The following is a 22,186-nucleotide window of genomic DNA, read 5'->3' on the forward strand; positions in this document are numbered from 1 at the left end:
CACGAATACGAAAATTGTTCAATAAAGAAAATCATAAAAAGAGAAGCTCAAATAATGATAAGTAAAAAAGATACGAGAGAGGGAGAGGGAGAGGGAGACGACGACCCTGCCCTGCCTTCCATTCATCCATGATTCTGGCTCGCGCCAAAAAAAGTTTATTTTTTATTTGTATTTCTTGTGGCATGAGATTCTTCATTCTTCTAAAAACGTAAACAAAAGCCAGTCCATACAGCAGAGCCAAGAGGAGAAGGAAGGGATCTGGTCGCATGAGCATTTGTGGTCCGAGTCACGACTTTTGTCGCGCCATGGGAGTCGAAGTCGGAGTCAGGTTGCTGTTTGAAACACAGGTATAGGGCGGAACTGAATGGAAGAACGGAACTACTCAAGGGGTTGGGGGGCGACTGGGAATTGGGATCATCAGAGGGGTATTTACCTGAATGAATTGAATTGGGAGAGAAGAGGGAATAAACAGAATCTGAAGGAGGTCTTTTGGTTGGGAATGTCTTCCATCTGAATTTGCATCTATTAAAGAACTGACTCTCCATATACTGCCCTGGTCTTTTAATCGATCCAACATGTAACCATCTATATAATAATCAAAATTTACTAAAAAAAACCATTATACTATATGTACATTTAAACATCGCGACTATCTATTGCTATTGTGGTTCTCTATCTGTATATCCATCCATCATTCAATGATATATCATCCCTACACCTAGATATCTAGATATTCCTCTTTCTCCAGCAATCTCTTTCATAGCTTACCGGCTTTCCTATCAATTATTCCGAAGTATTATTACTTCGACTATCGTCATAAATTCTTAGAACATTTTTCAGGGCTTTCCTTAATTACTTTCGATTGTTCAGTAAAGCCAATTCGAGGGTTAATTTCAAAGCTGATAAGAGCTGCATATCAGCGTAGTATCTGAATATCTGGGGGGTTGAACAAACCTTTAATTTCAGAACTTATCAAAGCTTAACCCAATAAAAACCTCAAAACATGGGTTTGACTGTGCAACAGAGATCAGATCACAGCATGGCATGGTTGACCGATTGAAAGACCTGCCACATGTGCTACATGGGGCGGCTTATATGGCTATAAGTGAGAGAGGGGGCAACCGCGGACTTGGCTGGTCTTAATGTATGCCCAAGGCACACACACACACACACACATACGCGGAGAGAGGGGCAGAGTGGCAGCAAAGACAGCTGGCAGAAAATCTTATCAATGAATGCGCATCACTTGCACTTGTTTGCACCAGGAGGTAGGTGGCTGCAACTGCAACTGCGGCTACTGTTGGTACGGGTTCGGGGAATTACCGGCTGGCTGGCTGAATGGCTCGACGACGTAAATGGTTCGACGACGACAACGGCGACGCAGAAGATGATGACGTGACTCACAGACAACAGCAACTACGACGAGTCCCAACCATTACACATCCACTCCACACACAGATGCAACACGGGACGCACGCATTAGCATTATTAAATCGCCTGCCGCAAATTTGCGGTTGCGTCACCTACTTAACACGCGGACCAGTGGTCAGTGGCAGCAGCAGCAGCATCACGAGTGGGTGGATGGGAAGGTTCGCTTGCTTAAGGATAACAACACGAGAGAGCACGAATATTTCCATTAAGCCAAATTAAAGTTATCATGCAACGTAATAGCAAGCATAGCAGCGAATACATCTCTCGCACTCACTCACAATCGCCAAGCAGTGGAGCAAGCAGGGCACCGTTCATCCTCAAGCTTCTTTCCGCCGCTCTCCTGCTTGACAATCAACGAGGACACAGACCAGCAGCGGAAGAGCAGAAAGAGAGGGAGCAGCAGCAGCAGCGGAAGAGAGGAGGGAGCACAACCAATGTTGTGGATAAAGGTGGTCTGTGGGAGGAAGGACAAGCAATAGATGTAGAGGGGAAGCATTGGATGGACAAGCAGTGGATGAGTGGGGGAGTGCCAGGACAAGCAGTGTACTCTCCTGCCCTTCCACCCACGTGGTGTACGTGCAATTCGAAAAGTGGTTTTACCCTCGCATACCACCCACCACCCACCACATCCACGTCCCACTAGCCAGGCAGGCAGGCATCCTGGTGGTAGGCTTTATTATGTCAGACCAAAGGAGGAGGCAGAGCGCAGAGAAGAGCCGAGAGAGCGAGAGAGAGAGAGAGAGAGCATTTCACCCAATTTCATTATATTTCCCAACGTTTTTAGCTTTTATACGTCATACGGCATATCTCACCACACACCAAATCCACCCCACCAGGGGGTGTGTGGGAGACAGAGAGAGTTTATGTGCGTGTGGGCAGAATAGGGTATACGTACAGTGGTCGTACGATAGAGAAAAGCCGGTTCCAATGCTTGGCTCTGCAATGCACGAATACGAATCCACTGCGCAGGGTCGTGCCGAAACATCGCTGCCACGATGGGATGTGGCGGTTGGGGGTGGCAGATGGTTGGGTGGTGGGTTTTTTGGGTGGCTTGGGGTGTGATGTATATGGGCTGTGTAGGTGGTTTTCGGCTGCCAGTGCTGCCAACCCATTATTATAAAGAATATAATATTATAATAATGTCAGGCATAAAGTGCACAAGAGAGACAGGGCCACACAGAGTGAGAGAGTGAAACAGAGAGAGAGAGAGTATTAAGGGAAAGAGAAACCCTCCCACTCTTTGGGCGTTGATGGAGCTTACACACACACACACACACATACACCAATACAAGGCTATATCTACATGGGGTGTGTGTGTGTGTGCGAAATAAGGTTATTTTATAAACAGTTCAGGGTGTTATACGGGGGGATAGCAGGAGAGAAGGAGCAGAAGCCGGTGCTCAGGAGGGTGGGGTTGTCGTTGTCTGTGATTGTGTTTGTGCTTGTGTGTGTGGGCGGCCGCGTATCGAAGTGTGTTGCAGCGCGGGAGTGGAGCCAGGAGTCAACGTCATAGTCACGGCTGGGCGCTCGCTCCCAGTGGGCGGATATGGTTAAAGCGACTACAATTTCTCCGTTCTTCCCTTATACAATATATACACTTTGGCTAAAGGACTCGTCCTGTCGCTTTAAGATAGTATGGCAGCGAAAACGAAAAGATCTACATCAAGGAAAATTGTGCGATGAAAATGTGATTGAATTGGATCGTTTTTGGGAACCTAAGTTCTAACCTCTAAAGTTCCATAAAAAATGTTCAAAAAAATCAAACAAATTAGCTAGACTGACTCCATCAATAATGTTTCTGCATCACTGTACGTTCTGATTCCCTTACAACACCATGAGAATATACCATGGTCAGCCTTGATATGATCTCCATTCGCCGTAACGGCTGGTCTTTTGTGGCGCCGCCTGCCTGCCTTTTTGGGATTCAAACTACGTGATTTTACGCGCGTTCCCCAACATCCGTTATCCCACCACAACCTTCGCTAAATGTAGCATGCGAGGAGGAGGGGAGGCAGTCCGAGAAATGGCATATTCACCATCGCACTGCATTGTGCACCTCTACCACAGCTGAAGGGTGTTTTTCGGGAGGACAGTCAGCCCCCGCTATGACCAAAGCTGTCGCTGCAGGCACCAATTTTTTGCCATTCTAAGCGAAACGTAGTAGAAAAAAAGACAGCCCTTGTGTTACTACTTGTTCTTTTTTTAAAGTGTTTTCAAAACGAAATGAATCGAGCCCAAAAGAAGCACAGCAGAAGATATTTTTTTCCTACAAAAATCGGAACGCAACACTGCTGCCATCATTTATTTGTCTTGGCTGATGTTGTTGTTGGTGCTGGCATGGTCTGGCTCTTTTTTCCCTGCTACGTTCAATAAAATTAAACTCGAGTCGAGTCGAGTCGAGTCTCGGAACGAACCAACGAACGTTCGCTCCGCACAATTTGAACGGCAAAAGTTGCGATATTACGTCCCTCGATATCAAAAGCAGCAGCAGCAGCACCAGCAACAGCAACAACACGAATATAACAGCGATGGCAACTCTTTCCCTGTGTACATGCATACATACATATCCATTTTATACATGAATTTACACAGATACGAGCAGCAGCGGCAGAGTTGGTTCCATCATCATTATTTACCAGCAGAGCCAACGTCAACGTCGCCGCCGCCTGCCTGCCTTTGCTTTTGCTTTTGTTGTTTTACCCTCGCTCGCTGGCTCTGTTTCCCCTTCCAACCTTCCTTGGTTTTCTCGCTCTGTACGAATGCCGTCGGTCCCGTCCTCCAACTCTCCCCTGTGGCCCACACTTTATTTTTAACTGTGCGACTGTACTTCGTGTCGTTCGCTTCGGCTCTGATCTCGCCTCGTCGGCTTTGCGCATTGCTGTTCGTTGTAGTTGTAGTTGTTGCTACTCTCGCTGCTGCTGCTGCTGCTGCTTTTGTAGTATTTTTATATGGCATTCTCTCCCATTCCATACACACACTCGCGTACATATATAGGGATGTATGTATATATACACTGGCGGTGACGGTGACGCCGTCGTACCGTTCAGAGTCGAGTCAGCAACATTGGGCTGCGACTGTAGATGTGACTGTGGATGTGGATGGGGAAATTGTGGACGGTGGAGTGGAGCGTTCGTTTTGCTGTTGGGGGGCCTCTGTACATTTCAGTATACTACTCGTACATACATATATACATACATTTTTTCCATGGTATATTTTTTGTTGTAATTTTCTGTTGTATCGTACACTGCGCGACGTGCAATTTGCGCAGTGTATTCGCAGCGAACATTGTTAACGGCAATTGTTGGTGGCTTTGGGCTCTGTCTCTGTTGTTTTTTTAGCCAGCCACCGCCATTGTAGCCCTGGTTCCGATTCAGAGCCAGCACTTGACGCAATCCTGGCCCGTGTGTTGATTCGTTCTCGCGCGCCGTTGTCTTATCATTTGGCTCTCGCGATAAGCGAACAGCAGCAACGGCATCGGTAATAGCATAGCGAACAAATTTCGCATGGCATTGGGGCTGTGAAAGTGGAGGTGATGATGACCAGCATCATCTCATCAGGCTTATCTGACAGTCCGAGGCGAGAGATTCAGCTGGGTAGCCGCCTGGGCAGGGCTATGAGAATAAGTGGAACAGTTAGTTCCGGGATTTTATAGGGGATTCGAATATAATAGCAATTTATCCACTGATCCTACGCAACTCAATCTTGCTCTTACTGTACCTACATATAGTAAAGTAGCTAAATCTATCTTAAAACACACCTCATGACAACTGGAACTCCCACGAAAATACGAAGTACTCCCATCCCAAGGGAATTCCATGAATTCTTATTAGCTGCGGCTATCGAGAGTGACCTACAGGTTGATTTCCTCTCAATTGCATTCCCATTTCATAGTCCCCCCTCAGGCACTGGCAATACACAAACTCTCAATCTCAGTCGGATTCAGCTACAGTCTGGGAAGTCCAAATGACATATTGATGGATCGGCTTGCTTGGGATAGGAAAAGATGGAATAGCTGGGAGAGCAGGTAGACGTAACAGACCGCCGTTACAGAAAGTGGTGCTGTCCTAGAAACCGAAAACCAACGACCGAATGGCGTGCCTAATGCGCTGCATCCTTTTTGAGGATTAGTCCTCAGACCTTAGGTAGAGGATAGAATCTATTCGAATACGACACGACAGCTATGGACCAAGAGACGACCGACCCTTGGGCCAGCGGCTTAAGAGGGGATGAGATTTGTGTATGTGTGAGCTCACATTTCAAGAAACGCTCTTTGCATATACATACATACATACATATGTAATTGTCCGTCCGCGACCAGGCCAAACAGCTGATTGCGGCTCCTTCTTTTTGTTTTTGTGTGCGCGGAGAAGATGAAGTATGAGGCGGTTCATTGACCAAAAGTCATGACTGGGACGCCACCATTCTTAGCCCCACGAATGAGGGTGGTGTGGTGGAGCGGAGATGGGTATTTACACATGTACGAGAGTACTATATGCTGTCAGCTGTTCGGAACACACATTAATGCTCACGTACCACCAGACCGTACCAGTGCCAGTACGAGAGCATAAGCAAGAGCAAAAGAGAGATGTCCGCACCGCATCCCGTGCCTTGCAAATTTTCAATGTCACCAATTGCGACGCCAAACTCCTCTGCCGGCGTCGCTGCTTATAAATCTTCGACAGCACAAAAAAAAAATACATACGAAAAACGGCGCATTGAAAATTGCTCTAATTCGCCAAAAACAGCTGATTTTCGTCGTCGTCGTTGTTGCTTCCTGTACCTTCCCTCCTCTCTGTTCCCAGTCACGGCCTCCATTGCCTCCCGCCTCTCTGCCTCTCGGCGGGGCAATCGACGGCTGGCTGGCTGGCTCCAAACATCGACATCGGCTCGGCGGGTTTTTTTTTGCGGTGTCTGTCAGTCGTGTGGCGGTCGTCGTCGTGCGGCAACATGAAATGGCCGACGCAAAATATGCGCATATAAAAGCTCCTCCTCACCCCCATCATCCTTGCCTTATAACCTTGCATCATAACAAGAGTGTACGTATTTAGGCTAGTTGCAGGTCGAAAATTTGTTTCCTTTCCCACAAAACATCATGTGCCGCTACGGCGCTCACTCTGCCTCTCTCTTCCTCCCACTCAGCCATTGTATTGGGTGTGGGAGAGCAGAGCGGCCACCAGCATGGGAAACACCAAGAGACAACATATCTAGCGTCGTCATCTCCAACTCAAACTCAAAGTTTTGAGAGAGGGAGAGAGCAAGAGCAAGCTAGTGCTAGGTGCTCGCGCTCGTCTTCCCTCCCATTCAATTCCGTCCGTTTTATTATGATGAGCAGTCGCTGTCTTCCATCCAGCTCTTCCCCTCTATCTTTGTTATTCGAAAACTTTAAGCCCCGCTTCTTTTTTATTATGCCTCTTCCTCTTCGTTGTCTTCTTGTGTGCCGTCACCGCCGCACGCTCTTTTTCATGTTTTTTCGTCTTCTTCTTTGGCGCGAGTATCGTACATTTAAATTGCTTTTGTGCGGACTGCCTGGACTGTGGATCTGGTCTGGAGATCGTCGTTTCGACCGAGCCAAAGTCGCGGATCAGCTCGGGTTCGGTCTCGGAGCCGCTGTCTCCGTCTCGGGTTCGAGCTCTACCTCTGGCTTTTGTCGAAAACTGAAACTTGGGTTTTTTTCTTCTTCAATCTTGTTGATTTTTTTTTTGTTGTTGCCCCGCTTCGCTTCGTTTTCGCTGCTATCGCACGTTGTTGAAGAATTCCAAGTGGGGCTCACAGTCAGCGGTAGAGTCAGAGCCAGAGCCAGAGCCAGAGCCCCACACCAGACCCGACCCAACGACTCGAATCGACTCGACTCGACCAGGCCGGCGAGGCACAGAGGTAGCGACCGACTTTAATGCTTGGAAGTCGACTTTTGAGCGGCGGTGCTGTGCTGTGGCCCAAACGGGGTACAGTGGAATGGATGTGGTTTTTAGTGGTCGTGGGGTAAACTAAAGAAGAAATATTCTATGATTTTTTCTATCATATCATATCATTTATAAAGAGTTGTGGATTTTTTATGTTTTTAGGGATTCTGGGGTTTCTCTGACTTACGAAGATCTATCCAAAGGGAGACGTTTTGTTGTTTATAACTACATAAGTCTATTCCTAAAACTATGATTTCTTATTCTCAAAGATTTTGAGCAATTTCATTCAGGTTTAAGATCATCTAAGACATACATATGTATGCCCATAGTTCGGGACTTCCCTATTCCTCATGTTCCAACAACACTTCAAGTAATATCGTTCCACTTTTGCTCCACTGTGCCCGGCCCAAGCGGACGACGAAGACTACGATGTTTCGTTGTCTCTGGCTTTCGGGCAAACATTTCGAGTCGAGTCGAGTTGTTGTTGCGCTGCCTCCGACGATGACGGGGCTCTGCCTCTGTCTCTGGCTGTAGCTGTAGCTGTGTGTGGGGCTCTGTGGTTTTCAGGTTTTCTGTTGGTTTTCTGTTCGTTCGTTCGGTGGCTCGTTCGGGCCTGACTGGCTGCCTGGCTGCCTGGCCGTTTGGTTGGCTCATAACCTGAAACTTGAATATTGTGGAATTTGAAGGTAGCATGGCTGTTGTTGTTGTGGCAGCAACAACTGCAACGCTGCGTGCGAGCTTTAGACTCCAGAGCTCGAGAGTCGAGACTCACACAGGCCGGGCCGTCAATGTGGAGCCAGCCGGAGACGGAGACGGAGACCGTTGCCGTCTTACAGCAGTCGGAAATGTATCTGTATATCTGTATCTCTCCTTCGTAGCCAGCAGTGCCAGTGCCAGTGCCAGCAGCTGAAACGAGTTGCTGGCGAAGCGTAAAATGCTGCTGCTGTGTTTTAATGGTAAAAAGCGAACGAACGAACGAACGAACGAACGTTGGCTCTGGCTGTGGCTGTGGCCCCGAGAGTGGGGACTGGGATTGCGTTGGGGACTGGCTGGCTTTTGTGCTGCTGTTAGCTGCTTGGAACTGGCTGTAGCTGGGAGTGATGTTGGTGTGGCAATTCAGCCTCAAAATCATCATCATCATCACCATCAGCGGCTCAGACTTGAGCTGTGGCTTGATCTCCTCTGGCTGCTTATAATGATGGCAACACACTCGCAACACATGCAACAACAATTTCTCCATCTCTTCAACAAAAATCGAAAGAAAACTGAAAAATTAGCGTAGAAAGTTTTTTGTTCTTTTTGTTGTAATTCGATTCGATTGTTTTCCCGTTTCAAAAGCTTTTTGCCTCTAAACGGGGAGAGCTTTTCAGCTTTTTTGCAAAAAGCCAAACAGATCCGTTCCGCACGGCGTATGCGCGATGTGCTTCGGCTTTTAGCATCGGCGGACATTACACATACGACCAGTCGTCGCCAGAACAATAAGGCATGCACACACTAATGTCGCCCGATGACGACGACTCAACTCAACTCGACTCGCCTTTGGTGATGATAAGCCCATAGAACAAGACATGACTCAGAGCAGAGCAAAGGCAACAATACAATGGAAATGGAAGCGAAAGAATCATCAAAGAAGACGCTGTTTCGTTCCCAAAAGGAAGACCATGTCCATGTCTATGGCCCGGTCATGGAGCGTGTGTGTCTAGACGAGAGACGACTCGAGACTCGAGACTCTTGCTCCAGCCCCTATACCAAAAATAACCAAAAATACAGCTGCACACACGAACGAGTAACGAGGGATGAAATGCGGCGATGATGAGGCAGGGAACGGGAACGGGAATGGGAACAGAGGCAGACAGCAGGCAAAGGCAAACAACACAGCAAGGGCATGGAGAGGGACCAGAGATTGTCATAGGGAACGAAAAATGCGAAACACATGCGACTCAGCCACGACGACGACGACGACGACGACGATGACGATATCTGAAAAAAGTGAACTGAAAACTCACCCCAAAGCAAAGCCCAGCCGTGGCGACGATGCGCTCGGTCCTCCGTTTATATTATTTTCCCCCTCAATGCTGATGGCAACTGCAACAGCAGCAGTATGTGGCAGCAACAGCAAAATATGCGAGCATATGGCAACCCTTATAAATATGACGCCGCTCTTCACAAAGGCCGGCCGTCGTTCGCTGCACAGATGTTCAAAAAACCGAAAGGGAGACGAGACAGACCAGACCAGACCGAGGCCGAGGCCGCCGCGCTTGTTCTTCGCTGCATAGAGTTACCTGCCCCGAAATTAAATGGTGGCAACACTGAAAAAAGGCGAAAGTCTTGCAGCTAGAGAAATGACAGAGAGATCTCAGATCGGTGGAGATTAACGTTGCATACATATACATATATCTAGATACAGGTATTACTAGAGGTTTTTCAGGAAGATTCGATCGGTTTTTGAATTTATTACAGAGTTCTGGTGGTTTGTAATACTATAATAACGATGAATTTAGTTTTTGGTAGAATAATTATTTGTTAGCTTACGATTTTTATGCATATGATATTTTACGATCGTTTGGTTTTGTGTTCGAATCTGAACTGTTAGGGAGGGCTTATATTCCTAGTAAATCTTGTATTGGTAAAATAAATAAATGAATCCAGTTTCTGGTGATTTAGAATCAATTAAAATCGAAATATTATCCTTTTTTATGAATAAACTTAGGATCTACATTATTCATCAGTTTTTCAAACATCCTTTTTCCGAACGGAATGAGTTTTAACATATATCCATAGAAAAACTCTTCGATGCAAAAATTCCAAAAAAAGTTGTTCCAAAATTTCCGAAAGAATCTCAAGAAAGAAACCCAAAAATAGTTTCGAAAAGAACAAAACGAGCATCTGAAAAATTCTCTCGCGCAGTAAATGCTGCGTGCGCGGAAGTTGCATGGGTGGGAAAGAAAGAGAGAGAGAGATGAAGACAGGAAGAAACAGCAACAGAAAGAAGAAGCAAAATCGAAGGCAATCATCCCACACTGCTTTCTCCCCGACGCCACCCTCTCTTTCTATCATTCATTCTTTCTCCGTCGTTCGCTCGGGGTTTTATTTTAAGAAGATTTCTCGAGTCGAGTAGCAGGCAGTGAAACGCCGATGAGCAATGCCACAGTGCGGAATACAAGGGGGAAGGAAGGAAGAGGGATTTGGGTGTGGGTGTGGGTGGCAGAGGAATGGGAGAGTGGGTGGGTGGGTGGTTGGGAGTGGGAGTGGGAGGAAGGCTAAGGGCATGGCAGGGTGGCATCCTGACTGACAGACAGACAGACAGACAGACAGGCGAACGGGAAGACTACTCCTCGACTTTGCCGCTTGACTGTTTGTTGCCTGGCATTTTCCCCATCTCATTTTCATGCGGCTCTTGGTCTCTGCGCCTTTGAGTGGGTGGAAAAACAGAAGGGGAGGATGGTGCTTCCATTTTCTTGATAAGTTTTTGTTGTTGTTTTCGTGTGTCCTTTGTGAGGAGCTCCTGTCGCTTGCGTGGAAATTTATGATACAAAGTAGAGTCTCCCTGCTCTTTAGTCTTGATTATTCTTGACATTTTTTGGCGGCAATTCTCTAAACGAAAATGTCTCTCCTTTTTGCAGGTAAATTCAGCGATGGGTCTTCAAGCAACAGCCGCCACAAAGCGGAAGCATGAGCTGACCTTTGACAGCAAGGATGCCAATACCACGTACACGGGCAACTGTGCCCCGCCCCCCCACAAGGCCAACAAATGGGCCATCAGCAACAACAACTACCTGGAATCGCTAGAGGAGCAACAGCAGCACTTGCAACAACAGGGAGAGGCGATGACAACGACGACGACGACTGTTGAATCGAACAACAATCACATCATCATTGTGGATGCAGAGTCCAAGTCGGATAGCGGCATCATCACCATCTCGAATGGTAGCGAAGTTACTAGCGCGAAGAGCCAGTCGGAGGTGCCACTGCCACCGACGGCGAGTGCGGCCATACCCGAGGACAGCATCGCCAAGCTGGAGGTGGTGGCTGCTGTGCCCTGCGAGCCCTGGAGCGGTGCCTCCTCGGTCACTGTCACTGGCACTGGCACTCCGTCCTCTGTGATTGGTGGGGGCGCCGAGGATTGCATCTCCAAGCTGCAGGCCGTGGCCGTGCCGAGCGATCCGTGGGGCAGCATTGCCACACGCTCCACCCTGGCCACCACGCTCCTGAGCGCCGATGAGCTGGACGACGACGATGATGACTTTGAGGATGATTACGAGGAGGAGGAGACCATCATACCCACCTACTGCCCCATGCGCTACCATCCGTTTGTGCCGCTGCCACATCCACATCCGCACCAGCTGCCAGCGCATCCCCATCCCCATCCCATCCAGCATCAGCAGCAGGCAGTCGTGCAACAGCAGCAACATCAGCAGGCTGTGGTGCAGCAACAGCAGCAGAGGAGCAGCTATGCCCCGGGATATGGCAGCCGGCAGCCCAACTACTACTCTGAGCCCTTTCCGCAACAGAATTGCTCGCGGACCGGTGGCCCCCAGCACATGACGCAGCCAACGCCCCAACAGGCCCAGCCACAGCCACAGCAGCAGCAGCAGCAGGCGCGAGGGTTCGCCTCGCCCCAATGGTCGGGAATATCGGCTCCTTCCTCGCCCGCGGGCCAGCAGCAGTTCTATGAGAGCGGAAGTCCCGGCGGAGTGGCACCCGCGTACCCGCAACAGCAGCCGGCAGCGCCCCAGCAGACGATCCGCTGTGCGGAGAATGGGAAATCCTACCTGGATCTGGGATGCAGCAGTGCGGCAGCCGCTGCCGGCGCCACCAGCCCCTCGTCGGCCGCCTCGCCCAGCAGTCCGCCTCCCTCCACGGCGCCAGTGCCCCCGTTTGCCGGTCTGCCCCTGCATGGCCTGCCCCTCAAGCGGTGCTGCGATGGACGCGCCAGCGGTTGGTGCAGCGCAAACAGGAGCTGCTACAAGGACACGCGCCTGAAGATCCGCAATCTGTCGATGTTCAAGCTCTCCCGCTTCCGGCAGGTATCGGAGCAATCGCTCTACCGTTCGGTGCTCATCTGCAACACCCTCAAGCGCATCGATAGGGAGATCGAAGCGGAGGCCAAGGAGCTGCATCAGGCGGCCCAGCAGCATCACCAGCAGGCGGCGGCAGCAGCAGCAGCCGCAGCAGCAGCGGCTGCCCAAGCGGCGCAATATCATCCGGCGTATCAGCAACAACAGCAACAGCAGCAGCAACAATCCCCGCCAGCGGCGCAACTGCATCCGCATCCACATCCCCAACAACAACAGCAACAATTGGAGTATGCCCCCGTGCTGAATTGTGCGCGTTTGGCCAACATGGATCACTACCAACAGATCAATTTCCAACCACAACAGCAACAGCAACAGCAGCAGCAGCAGCAGCAGCAGCAGCAGCATGGTGGATATCACGAGAGATTGGAGCCACAGCCAGCGGGGGCCTACAGGGGGGGAGTCGTGGGAGTTGCAGGATTCCAGGGGCAAGCCAACAACTGTGATACGTCGGCGCCAACCCAATCTGCAGCAGCAGCAACAACGAGCGGGAGTAGTCTGCATCCCTACGATCATTATCCCTTCCGGGAGTCGCAGTCTGGACGTGCCACACCGTTTCCCACCTGCCCCCCCACTACCACCTCTGCAGCGGCAGCCTCCGCAACATCCGCTCCAACAACAACGGTAGCCACGAGTCCTGTGAGCAGCAGTTCCTCCGACTCGCCCTCTGCCACCAGCAATAGCTCCAATGCCGCCAGCAGCAGCTCCAGTCTTACCCTGCCACAAACTAACAGTGCCGCCAGCAATGGGAGCACTCCTCCCAGCACCAACAGCAATAACAACAACAGTGGGACCCCCACAGTGACTACTGGCACCAGCGACACCAGCGACTCGGGCTATGCGGATGACGACTCCACGCGTTCCATCAACTGGAGTTCGGTGCTCAGCCTGAGCTCACAATCCGCCCTGGATCCCCTAAACAACAACGATTTGTTCAACATTCTCCCGGCGGCAGCCACGCCCACAGCAGTGCCTGTGTCTGTGGCAGGAGCAGCATCCTCCAGCTCTGGTTCCACGCTGGCCTTCAGTGGGAGCTTCACAACCGTGCAGGCGGGCTCCAGTGGAGGTGGCAGCAGTGGCAGTGCCAGTGGTGCCACCAGTTCCGGCGGCGGCAGCTCCTCCACCACAGCGACCTTCACCACCCTGTCGACCATCTCCTCGGCCACCCACTCGCTGACGTCGTCGTATGTGAGCAGCATCAGCTCGAATGTGAGTGCGGGGGCCAATACCTGGGAGTACGGATTCTTGGACATGGAATTCGGCCTGGGGTCAGAGTTCACCGAGCTGGTACCGAGCTGCAAGCTCTCTTCGGACGAGCTCTTCAAGAGCGGCCTCAGCGGGCCGGTGGCCAATGCGCGGCTCCACCACGAGAACGAGCTGGAGCAGCCCGCCCACATTATGGTCGGGAGTTAGTATCAGTTGTAGGCGACGTTTGGCGGCGCCCCCACCCCATCCGGACAAAGACAGGTGGTGCAGGAGCGTGCTGGTCACGCTGCTCCCACCGCCTACAGTTCCTGTGCCTGGTGGGGCGCCACTAGAAATTCCAAGCAGTATTGAAACGTGAAATAGTGGAAGGGATTGAGCGATTGGGAGTGAGAGAGAGAGAGAGCGAGCGAGATAGTAATATGCTCAGGTTGTGAAAGTGCATGAATATACCCTTGAAGTACCCCTTAAAGCCGCCTGCCCCTCCCTTCCACACACACACAAAAGCAGAGCAATTTGTAAATGAAAATGATTAAAAAATAAGCAGAGAAAATCCCCAGATAGATCGACATGCAAGCAAAACTACTAGCAAATTTTTGTAAGTGTATATAAAAAAAACAACAAATGTTAGAAAACTAAGAGATCGCGATTATATAGAATTTAGGCCTACATATATGTACCATTAGCTTTGTTAGTTGCAATTGTTGTTGCCAGAAAGAGTTTTTCGATTCCAAAAAACAACCAGAAGAAAAATCACCAATAAACAAAAAACAACACACAAGATCAATTAATGAAACAAAAATTTTTCAGTTTTTGGCAAAAAACAAAAAACAAAAAATTGATTATATATTGCGTTAAGATCGAAACAAAACACAAAAAGTTTACTATATTACCTAGCCTATAAGTATTATTATTTATATACAAGAGCAGCGGATGGATACAAAAACAAAACAAAATACATGAAAAAGAACAACTTAAAACAAAGTTTTATAAAAGAAAAAAGTGAAAAGAAAACGGAAAAAATAGCAAAAAAAAAACATAAAAAATGCAAGCAAATATAAAGAATTTGTTAAAAAAAAATTACGAAATCTTTTGATTTTTTGGAGTTTTGGGTGGATTTTTCAGGAATTTGCAAACAAAAATTTATTATTTGAATCCAAATAACAGTGCGCGCGTAACTTAGCGCCAGTGTGACCGCAGCACAAACGCCGACTACCGGCTGTGGGACAGCAGAGGTTGTTTCCACAACTACTTTTCAGATAGCGGTTAAAAGCGGAACTATTTACTTAGCTCATGGCGCCACCTAGCGGTTAAAGGCGGAACATTGTTCGATTATTAATTCCTGAATCGATAATTACATCTATATTAGTATCGAATACTTTCCATACTTTTTGTAACCTAACCTTCCATGTAATATACCTTGGGGCAGTACAGCTGAGCCCTGGCACAACCGATTAAAATCAGCCAGTTAAGTAGAAAATTTATTTATTAATTGATATATTGGAGAACAAAGGGTATAGAAACTTCTATACTTACGTCTTACGTACTTACGAGCATCATTTATTCCAATGGATTGGATTTAAATCCTTTCACTCATTCACTTTCAAACAATTTCTATTTGGCGCTCAAGATTGGTGGGAAATTTTTGGTAATTTCTCTGATGGGATTTTTCCTCGCCAAAATGTCCCTTTTCAGCTCAACAATGTCCCTACATTCCACACTCACTTACGTTTTCTTACGTTTTACGTTTTTTTCTTACGTTGCTGGCAACATTCAATTTGTATGGGCAGCACTGTCCCTCGACATGACGCGGATTGAGAAAATGGGAAATGGGGAAATGGATGTTTTAGAATTGAGAAAATGTTTGTCATCTAATGCACCAATAAAGGCCATAAGGCTCTGTTTTAAAGGTATTTAAACGATATTTTGAAGGTTTTGGTCTTCTTACAGAAACCAAGAATGTGTATTGGGGCCGAGATATTTTAACAAGACCCTAATCATATGCAAAAATATGTCTGAAACATAACAATCTGAGATTACGGTTTTAAACAGCTTGTTTTTTGTTTACCTTTTTTGTTTAAACCATTTTTTAGACTAAATCCAACAAAAGCAAGCGTTTAAAATAAACCAGTCTAGTAGAAAATTTATTCATTAATCGTTTAAAATTATGTGGGCAGGGCTAGGAGATCTATCTAGCTAGTAATATCCGACGGAATATCAAAACTTAAAATCTGGTGTGCACTGACTCTGAAATCTGGCAGCACTGGCTGGAGCGCAACAAGTGCATGCCAAATAAAATACCCTAAAAATGCCACAAAAAAAACCAAACAGTGTGTAAATACCATAACGCCTCGTGGCCAAAACACAGCTGCGAGGGCGCAACAAGTGCAGAGCCCCAAAGGCCCCAAAGCCCCAACCCGTGTGGGTGTCGTGCCGTGCCTGACTCTTCGTTTGGCTTTCGTGGCGTGCTGGTCGTGACTCTCTGCCACCGTCGCACCCGTGTGTCGATTGAAAATCTTGCGTCGGCGGTGAGCGGCATTGTTTATAAAAATTTTGTGTTGTAAATACCGCGTGTGTGTAAGTGCATGGAGAAGGGCGCTCGTTTGCGCGTGTATTTGTGTTGGTTCTCAGTGGCTTTTTCGAAGTATTGTTTGATTATTCCCCGTGCAGCGTGTGAAAAAACGAATGCTAAATAGAATAGAAATAGCGAAAAAGGTAAAAGCGAGGCAGAGATTAAAAGAGATTGAGTGAGAAGTGGTTCTACCGCGGTTGCGTCGGCGCAGCAGAGGGCGATACAACGGTTTGTGTGGGTGTGTGTGACTGGTTTTTGGCTGCTGTTTGCGCGACTGTGTGTGTGTGTGTGAAGTAACAATTTAATTACTTTCAAGAGCCGTTCAATTACCAAAAATCAATTGCAAATATGTGTAATTTGCTTTCGATTGCATTCGGTGCGTAATTAAATTTTTGAGAATTCACCGAAAAACAAGCAAAATCACTCACACACATGAACAGACGGCAACAGACGGTGCAAAATGGAGGGGGGATTGTCCAGAGGGGCCCCCTCGAGCGCTAGATGGTGGCGTAATCGTAATCTTTTTGCCCTCCTCTTAATGATTTAATTGAGAGGAGCATAAATTGAAAAACTGAAATTCAATTTACAGTTTGACTTTTGCCAGAGCAAAGTGAGCCCCAAAGTGTGTTTGAACAAGGTGAGGAATTCAAGAGAACGCTAGATTTTGTTTCTCTTCCTTCAGACCCATCTTGAGGTGATCGTGAGAGTCATCTCTGTGGATTCCTCACCTCGTACAACAACACCATGATTGAATCCACACACACACACACACGGACTCTCTCAGACCCATTTCTGTGACTCCCATTGTGTACGTGCGTCGCGTGCCGTTTGCTGCATTTCCTTTCGACGGGCCGCCGGGAAAACGTTCCTCCGTTTATTTGCTTTTCCAATCATCAGCAAATAGTGGAGATGACAGCATTAATAAAACCAAAAAACCCAGTTGACCGTGATATTATCGTACTCGTACCATACAAGAAAAGCTTGCTAAATATTCAAAATAAAAATGTGAATGATTTAATTGTGGAAATATTTTGTGGTGTTGTGTCTGCGATGTGTGTGTGTACCCCTGCTTGCCCCTCTCACCCTGACTCTATCGAGTGTCAGTCGAAGGGCATTTCGTCAATGAATAACGGCAGTTTTATTGTAGCTTGAAGAGCTTAGGAGGTGCGAAAGCGAGGAAGAGGAGAAGAGCTTAGTGGTGCGAAAACGAAAAAGAGCAAAAGCACCATCACCTTTGTGTCAGCAGAAGTCGAAGCAGCGACTGCGACTGCACAGCCGGCATTGAACAAGCAATAAAACAGAACAGAGCAAGTAAAAGATAACAGCAAAACGCAACACGACGTCAGCAGACCCTTGGTGGGGCCCCACATTCCAGTGGGCAGCGGGCATTTTGTGCGTCGCCATTTCGAAGGTCAGGCCACCAACTTCAAGTCAGGCTTGGGGTCACCGTTCCCCCGAATTTTTGCAGCAGCAGAAAAAGCGCAGCATCAGAGTCGCAGGTAAGTCAAATACATGTGTACATATGTATGTGTGTGGCTGAAAGAGTATTGGTGTACATCAAAGTCAATTTACTCATTCTTCTTCTGGCTAGACCCTTTCTGCATATGGTATTATGATTTTATGGAAATGTTTGCAACGCAGGATGAGGATAGCACAGAGTTTTCTTATTCACGATCTGCAGAAAGAGTAAACTCTATAAAGCCATGTTGTTATCTGTTTCTCCTGCAAATTACTTTTAAGTTCCGAAGCTATGTCAGGGTATTCTTCGGTCTAGCCTGTATTTTTTGTTTTTGTTTGGGTTTTCTGCCTTTGTTCTTCTTCATCTCCATCTTCTCGTTCTTGTTGCTGTTGGTGCCTGTTACGCCCTCCCGCTCTCTGCCTGCCGGATGGCCATGTAAAAACATTTTTGCGTAGAAATTACATATTGTTTCGTTTTCTCTCTCTCTCTTTCTGCCTTGCACCTGGGGGTTACTTGTTGTTGTTGTGTATTTTTATGGCCGTCCTCATCGTTGTAACCTCTGTTCCAGGGCATCGCTTTCTGCTCATCAAAGCACAAAAAAATGAAGCACACATTCAAAGGCGACGGCGGTGGCAGCGGCTGTGCTGTGCCTCAATTATGTTAATTATGAATTTCTCTGCATTGTCTGTGCGAGTTTATAAGAGTGTATGTGTGTGAGAGAGCAACTCAAGCGGGTAAGTGGGCTTTTGGGTTGCAAAGGTGAAGGAAACTGTAAGGGGGAAAGGCAGGGCAGAAAGGCAGGGCAGAAAGGCAGGGCAGAAAGGCAGAGGCAGTGGCAGAGGCAGTGGCAGTGGCAGTCGCAGAGGCAGTGGCAGAGGCACAGGTGGAAGGCACGCAACTGTAACCCAAATTCGAGGGAATCTCCTCCATTGCCAAGAAAATTGATTCATCAGCCGGCTCCTCTACTAATGATCTTTTAATGGACCATAAACCCCATTAAAGACCCCCCGATCCAATGGCAATGAACTTCATTTGTTTGAGAGTTTGCCTGAGACTCTCTTCCAGTGGTTTTCTGGTAGATTGCTGCTATTATTGCCACAAAACAAATGTGTGATCATGAGGCACATACAGTTAAAGAAAGGGGAATGGGGATTTCCCCACGTTATGGAAAATATTATGATATAGAAATATCAATTTATGGCATATTTCCCTTCGTAGAATGCAATATAAATTATATAGAAATGTTCCCATTGATTTTTTATTGTTCGTGGATTCAGAATTAAAATATTAGAAAGATCACTCGGGGTTCTTCTCGGGTTTATACGGGCTTTGTGTAACGTTAAGAAGAAACTATTTTGTTTTGTTGCGAATCCTCATTTTCTTCATCAGCTGCTATTCAGCTCCCCCGTTTCAGATTCTTTTGCCGCCACATTCCCTGTTGGACTACAGTTTTTCAAATGAAATTTATCGCGGATTCAGCAGCAGAGCTGCCAGCAGAGGGGCAACAACAACAATAGATCAGGGCGAACAGCACAGCCAGCCACTGCTTCAATTTTATCCGTCGCTGGAGAATTTCGTAATTTCCAAATCACAATATTAATGCAGGCCGAGGCCGATGCCAACGGGGGCCAGCCCCAGCCTGGCTCCCAGCCCTACCCTGCTCGTGCCCCCTCTTTCTCCAACAATGGGAAAAATGCGAATGGAGCGTTGCTGCAACGAGAGGGAGAAAGGGGGTGGGGGCAAAGGGGCTACTTCTTTTTTTGGAAACCTTTCAACAATGGAAAACTTGCCCAAGCCGTCGTCCACGGAACTGCGTCCAAAGTGCCGCAGTTGTTGCTGTTTTCTGCTGCTGCTGCTGCCCAAGCCGGAAGATATTTCAGACTGGCTTGCAACCAGGGGCAGAGGAGAAGCTCAGGGTGGGGTCTGGGGGTTTGGGGGCCTCCACCGCCTGCCTGTTCCATGTTTAGACAGAAACAAGTTTTATGCTTTGGCAATGATGACGCTATGGCTATGGCTATGGCCCCTCCTCTGATCAGTCCAGTCGGCTTTTGTGGCCAACACAGCCGGCTGCTGCTTTTGTTGTTCTTGGCCAGGCCAAAACACCATTCGTCCCCGCCCACAGCCCCACTGCCCCGCAGTTAAAAACCAGACCCGGTCTACTCCCGAGCGCATTTACCATTCCACTCCTCGCCGCGTCGTGTCGTGTGTAGGGCAGTGTAGTGTGTGGTGCAGCCGCTGTGTAGTTTTGAACTAGTTGCGGCGTATCAAATCAAGCCGAACCGTTGTCCATCCGGGCTGTCCGACCGGTGGAGATGGTATCGTGAAGCACGAGGAATTTTGTTGTTAGAAATTGAAAAAGTCCTCCTGAATTAGGGTATGTTCAATGGCAATATACGAGAGAGCGGCCGAGCTCGAGCTGCTTTTTGAACTCTATGCTAGCTTCTCTTTAAAGAGATCCTGGAGCCAGCTCAGTCTTAAATGGTGTATCTTACCACTATAATTTATAGAATTGGCATTCATTATATACTATCGTATAAGGATAGATATTATCGTTATAGTTACTATCGTATAAGGAATGGAACGGAATACATCGCAAAAATCGAGAGCTTTCAATCCTTTGACCATTATATACTCACGATCGGGGAGTCATCTCTAGATCCCCTCTTTGCCACTCCACTCCACCCCTGGCACTTCCCTGCCATAGTTCACTCCTTCTCTTACAGCCTTCTAGCCCCGTCCACACATCGCACTTTTTGGTAATGTTCACAATTTGGAAATTAACTGGTTAGCTGGTTTCTGCCCCCCCCCTAGAGACAAGGAGGAGACGTGTCTGGGCCACAGTTCGGACCGTTTGTTCGCTTTTCCTAGCCATTTGTATTGTTCGACGGCGGCGTCGTGCAGACAGAGAGATAGAGAGAGACAGAGACAGACGGACTAGACAACTTTATATGTAAAAGGCTGAAATGAGCTTAAAGTTTTCCTTCGGCTTCGGTTTGGGTTTGGGTTTCTCGTTGGGTGCTTTTATTTTTCGGCGTTGTGGTTTTTCGACCGTCTGGGATTGCGGCCCCAAAAAAGTTGTATTTTCTACACAGCCAGAAATGGGCGGGCGGTTACGCTGTGGAAAGGGGGGGTCAGAGGGGGTCAGGAGGATTGTGTGGAAGTCGGCCATTCAGGCGCGACAGGAAGACACTGCTCGGAAGGAAGTTCATTTTGTGCAACTTAACGCTGCGTCTCTCCCTCTCTCCCTCCCTTTTTTTTTGGGTGGAAAGAAAGGTGCGCCTGGCTTGCATTTCCTTTGAAATGTCGGATATGAAACAAAAGCCTTTTCGACTGTTGTACGACTGTATAAGATATAGTTTGTGATTCAAGATAAAGAAGATAAAGAAGTGCTCCAGTTATTAATCTTATCTTCTGCTGCAGTTGTGCACAAAGCAGTTTTATTATCGGAATTGCTGATCCTCCTACACATCATACACAGAGGGGGCGCGACCGAGAAAGGGGCACATAGACAGTCATCGAAAGACAGGCTTAGTGGAACGTATGCTGGGGTGGTGTGGTGTGTTTCCCAGCAGTACTGGGGAACTAGTTCGGAGGTGGTGATATCACCACTCCCTAGCAGACCAGGGGTACTTTCTTTACTAACCCTTAACCCGTAATGTCCTACGACATGGGGACCAGCGACACCACATCGTTTACCCCCGGGGACTAGTGATATGGGTACTCGTCTAGTGGCTAGTGAAATGGGTACCCCTGTAGTAGCTAGTGAAATGGGTACCCAAAGAACATTCCAGCAATGAAATGACCTAAAACAGAAAAGGGAAAGGAGAAGAGCAGATCAGCATCATTTTTAGCTACCTGCTCTCTTCATTTTCCTCTCATGCTTTTTCGTTTCTTCGTCTACTGGTGAGACGTCTACTGGTGCATCCTAACCTAACTAGTTCGGTGGCTAGAGTATACAGAGCAACATTTTCTGTCTCTTCTTTGAGTGGTTCGGCGTTCGTTTACCATAGAATTGGTTCGGAAAGTACCCATGTAGGAACCAGCCAAATCAGTAGTTCGGGCCTGGTCAATCGCCACCGCCAGAGAGGGTACTAGAGGGTTGTTTGTGTGAAGGTGGAACTTATGTACGAGTATCTGTGTGAGTCGCATGATGGACTGTACGCATGAGAGTGGATCCAAACAATGCAAAAATTCCTTTCCATTAATCTGCTCTCTTCCGGTCTTTCTCAGTTTTCAACTTTTTCGTTTAATGGAGAAAACGGGACGAAGGCAAATGGCTCGCCTCTGCCTCCCATCCTCAAACACACATACTAAATTTTTAATCAAGTTTTACAGCAGCTGTGATTCTACTTTTTGGGGAAGCTCCGCCCCCCACCCGCTCTCTCTCTGTGCTCTATCCTTTATCCTTTATTCCTTAGCCCATGCTCCGCTCCCTGATGTGCGTCCTGGCTCGCTGGCAGCGCAAAAAATGCAATCAACGTCAAATGCGCTTCGGAAAACTTTGTGCAAAATAATAGAAAAGCCATTAATTTCACTTCTCGTCGAA

The 22,186-nt window shown here is 47.8% G+C and overlaps 2 protein-coding genes across 3 annotated transcripts in view; both read left to right on the forward strand.

The window, feature by feature from the left end:
- Positions 1 to 14,388, forward strand: part of LOC6594404 (centrosomal and chromosomal factor) — a 33,040-nt gene extending 18,652 nt beyond the window's left edge. For both annotated transcript variants that reach the window (XM_026989689.1, XM_026989692.1), the window contains exon 2: positions 10,955 to 14,388. In XM_026989689.1, the coding sequence (XP_026845490.1) occupies positions 10,955 to 13,819 (2,865 nt within the window). In that variant the 3' untranslated portion in view covers positions 13,820 to 14,388. The remainder of the gene's footprint in view (positions 1 to 10,954) is intronic.
- Positions 14,389 to 16,063: 1,675 nt separating this feature from the next.
- LOC6594405 (cadherin-87A) overlaps positions 16,064 to 22,186 on the forward strand; it is a 65,338-nt gene continuing 59,215 nt past the window's right edge. The window contains exons 1-2 of the mRNA XM_026984412.1: positions 16,064 to 16,324; positions 17,329 to 17,680. The gene's annotated coding sequence lies outside the window, so the exon portion shown is untranslated. The remainder of the gene's footprint in view (positions 16,325 to 17,328; positions 17,681 to 22,186) is intronic.

This window comes from Drosophila persimilis, unplaced genomic scaffold (genome assembly GCF_003286085.1).
Source record: "Drosophila persimilis strain 14011-0111.01,24,50 unplaced genomic scaffold, DperRS2 tig00000000-arrow-pilon, whole genome shotgun sequence".
NCBI classification, from domain to species: domain Eukaryota; kingdom Metazoa; phylum Arthropoda; class Insecta; order Diptera; family Drosophilidae; genus Drosophila; species Drosophila persimilis.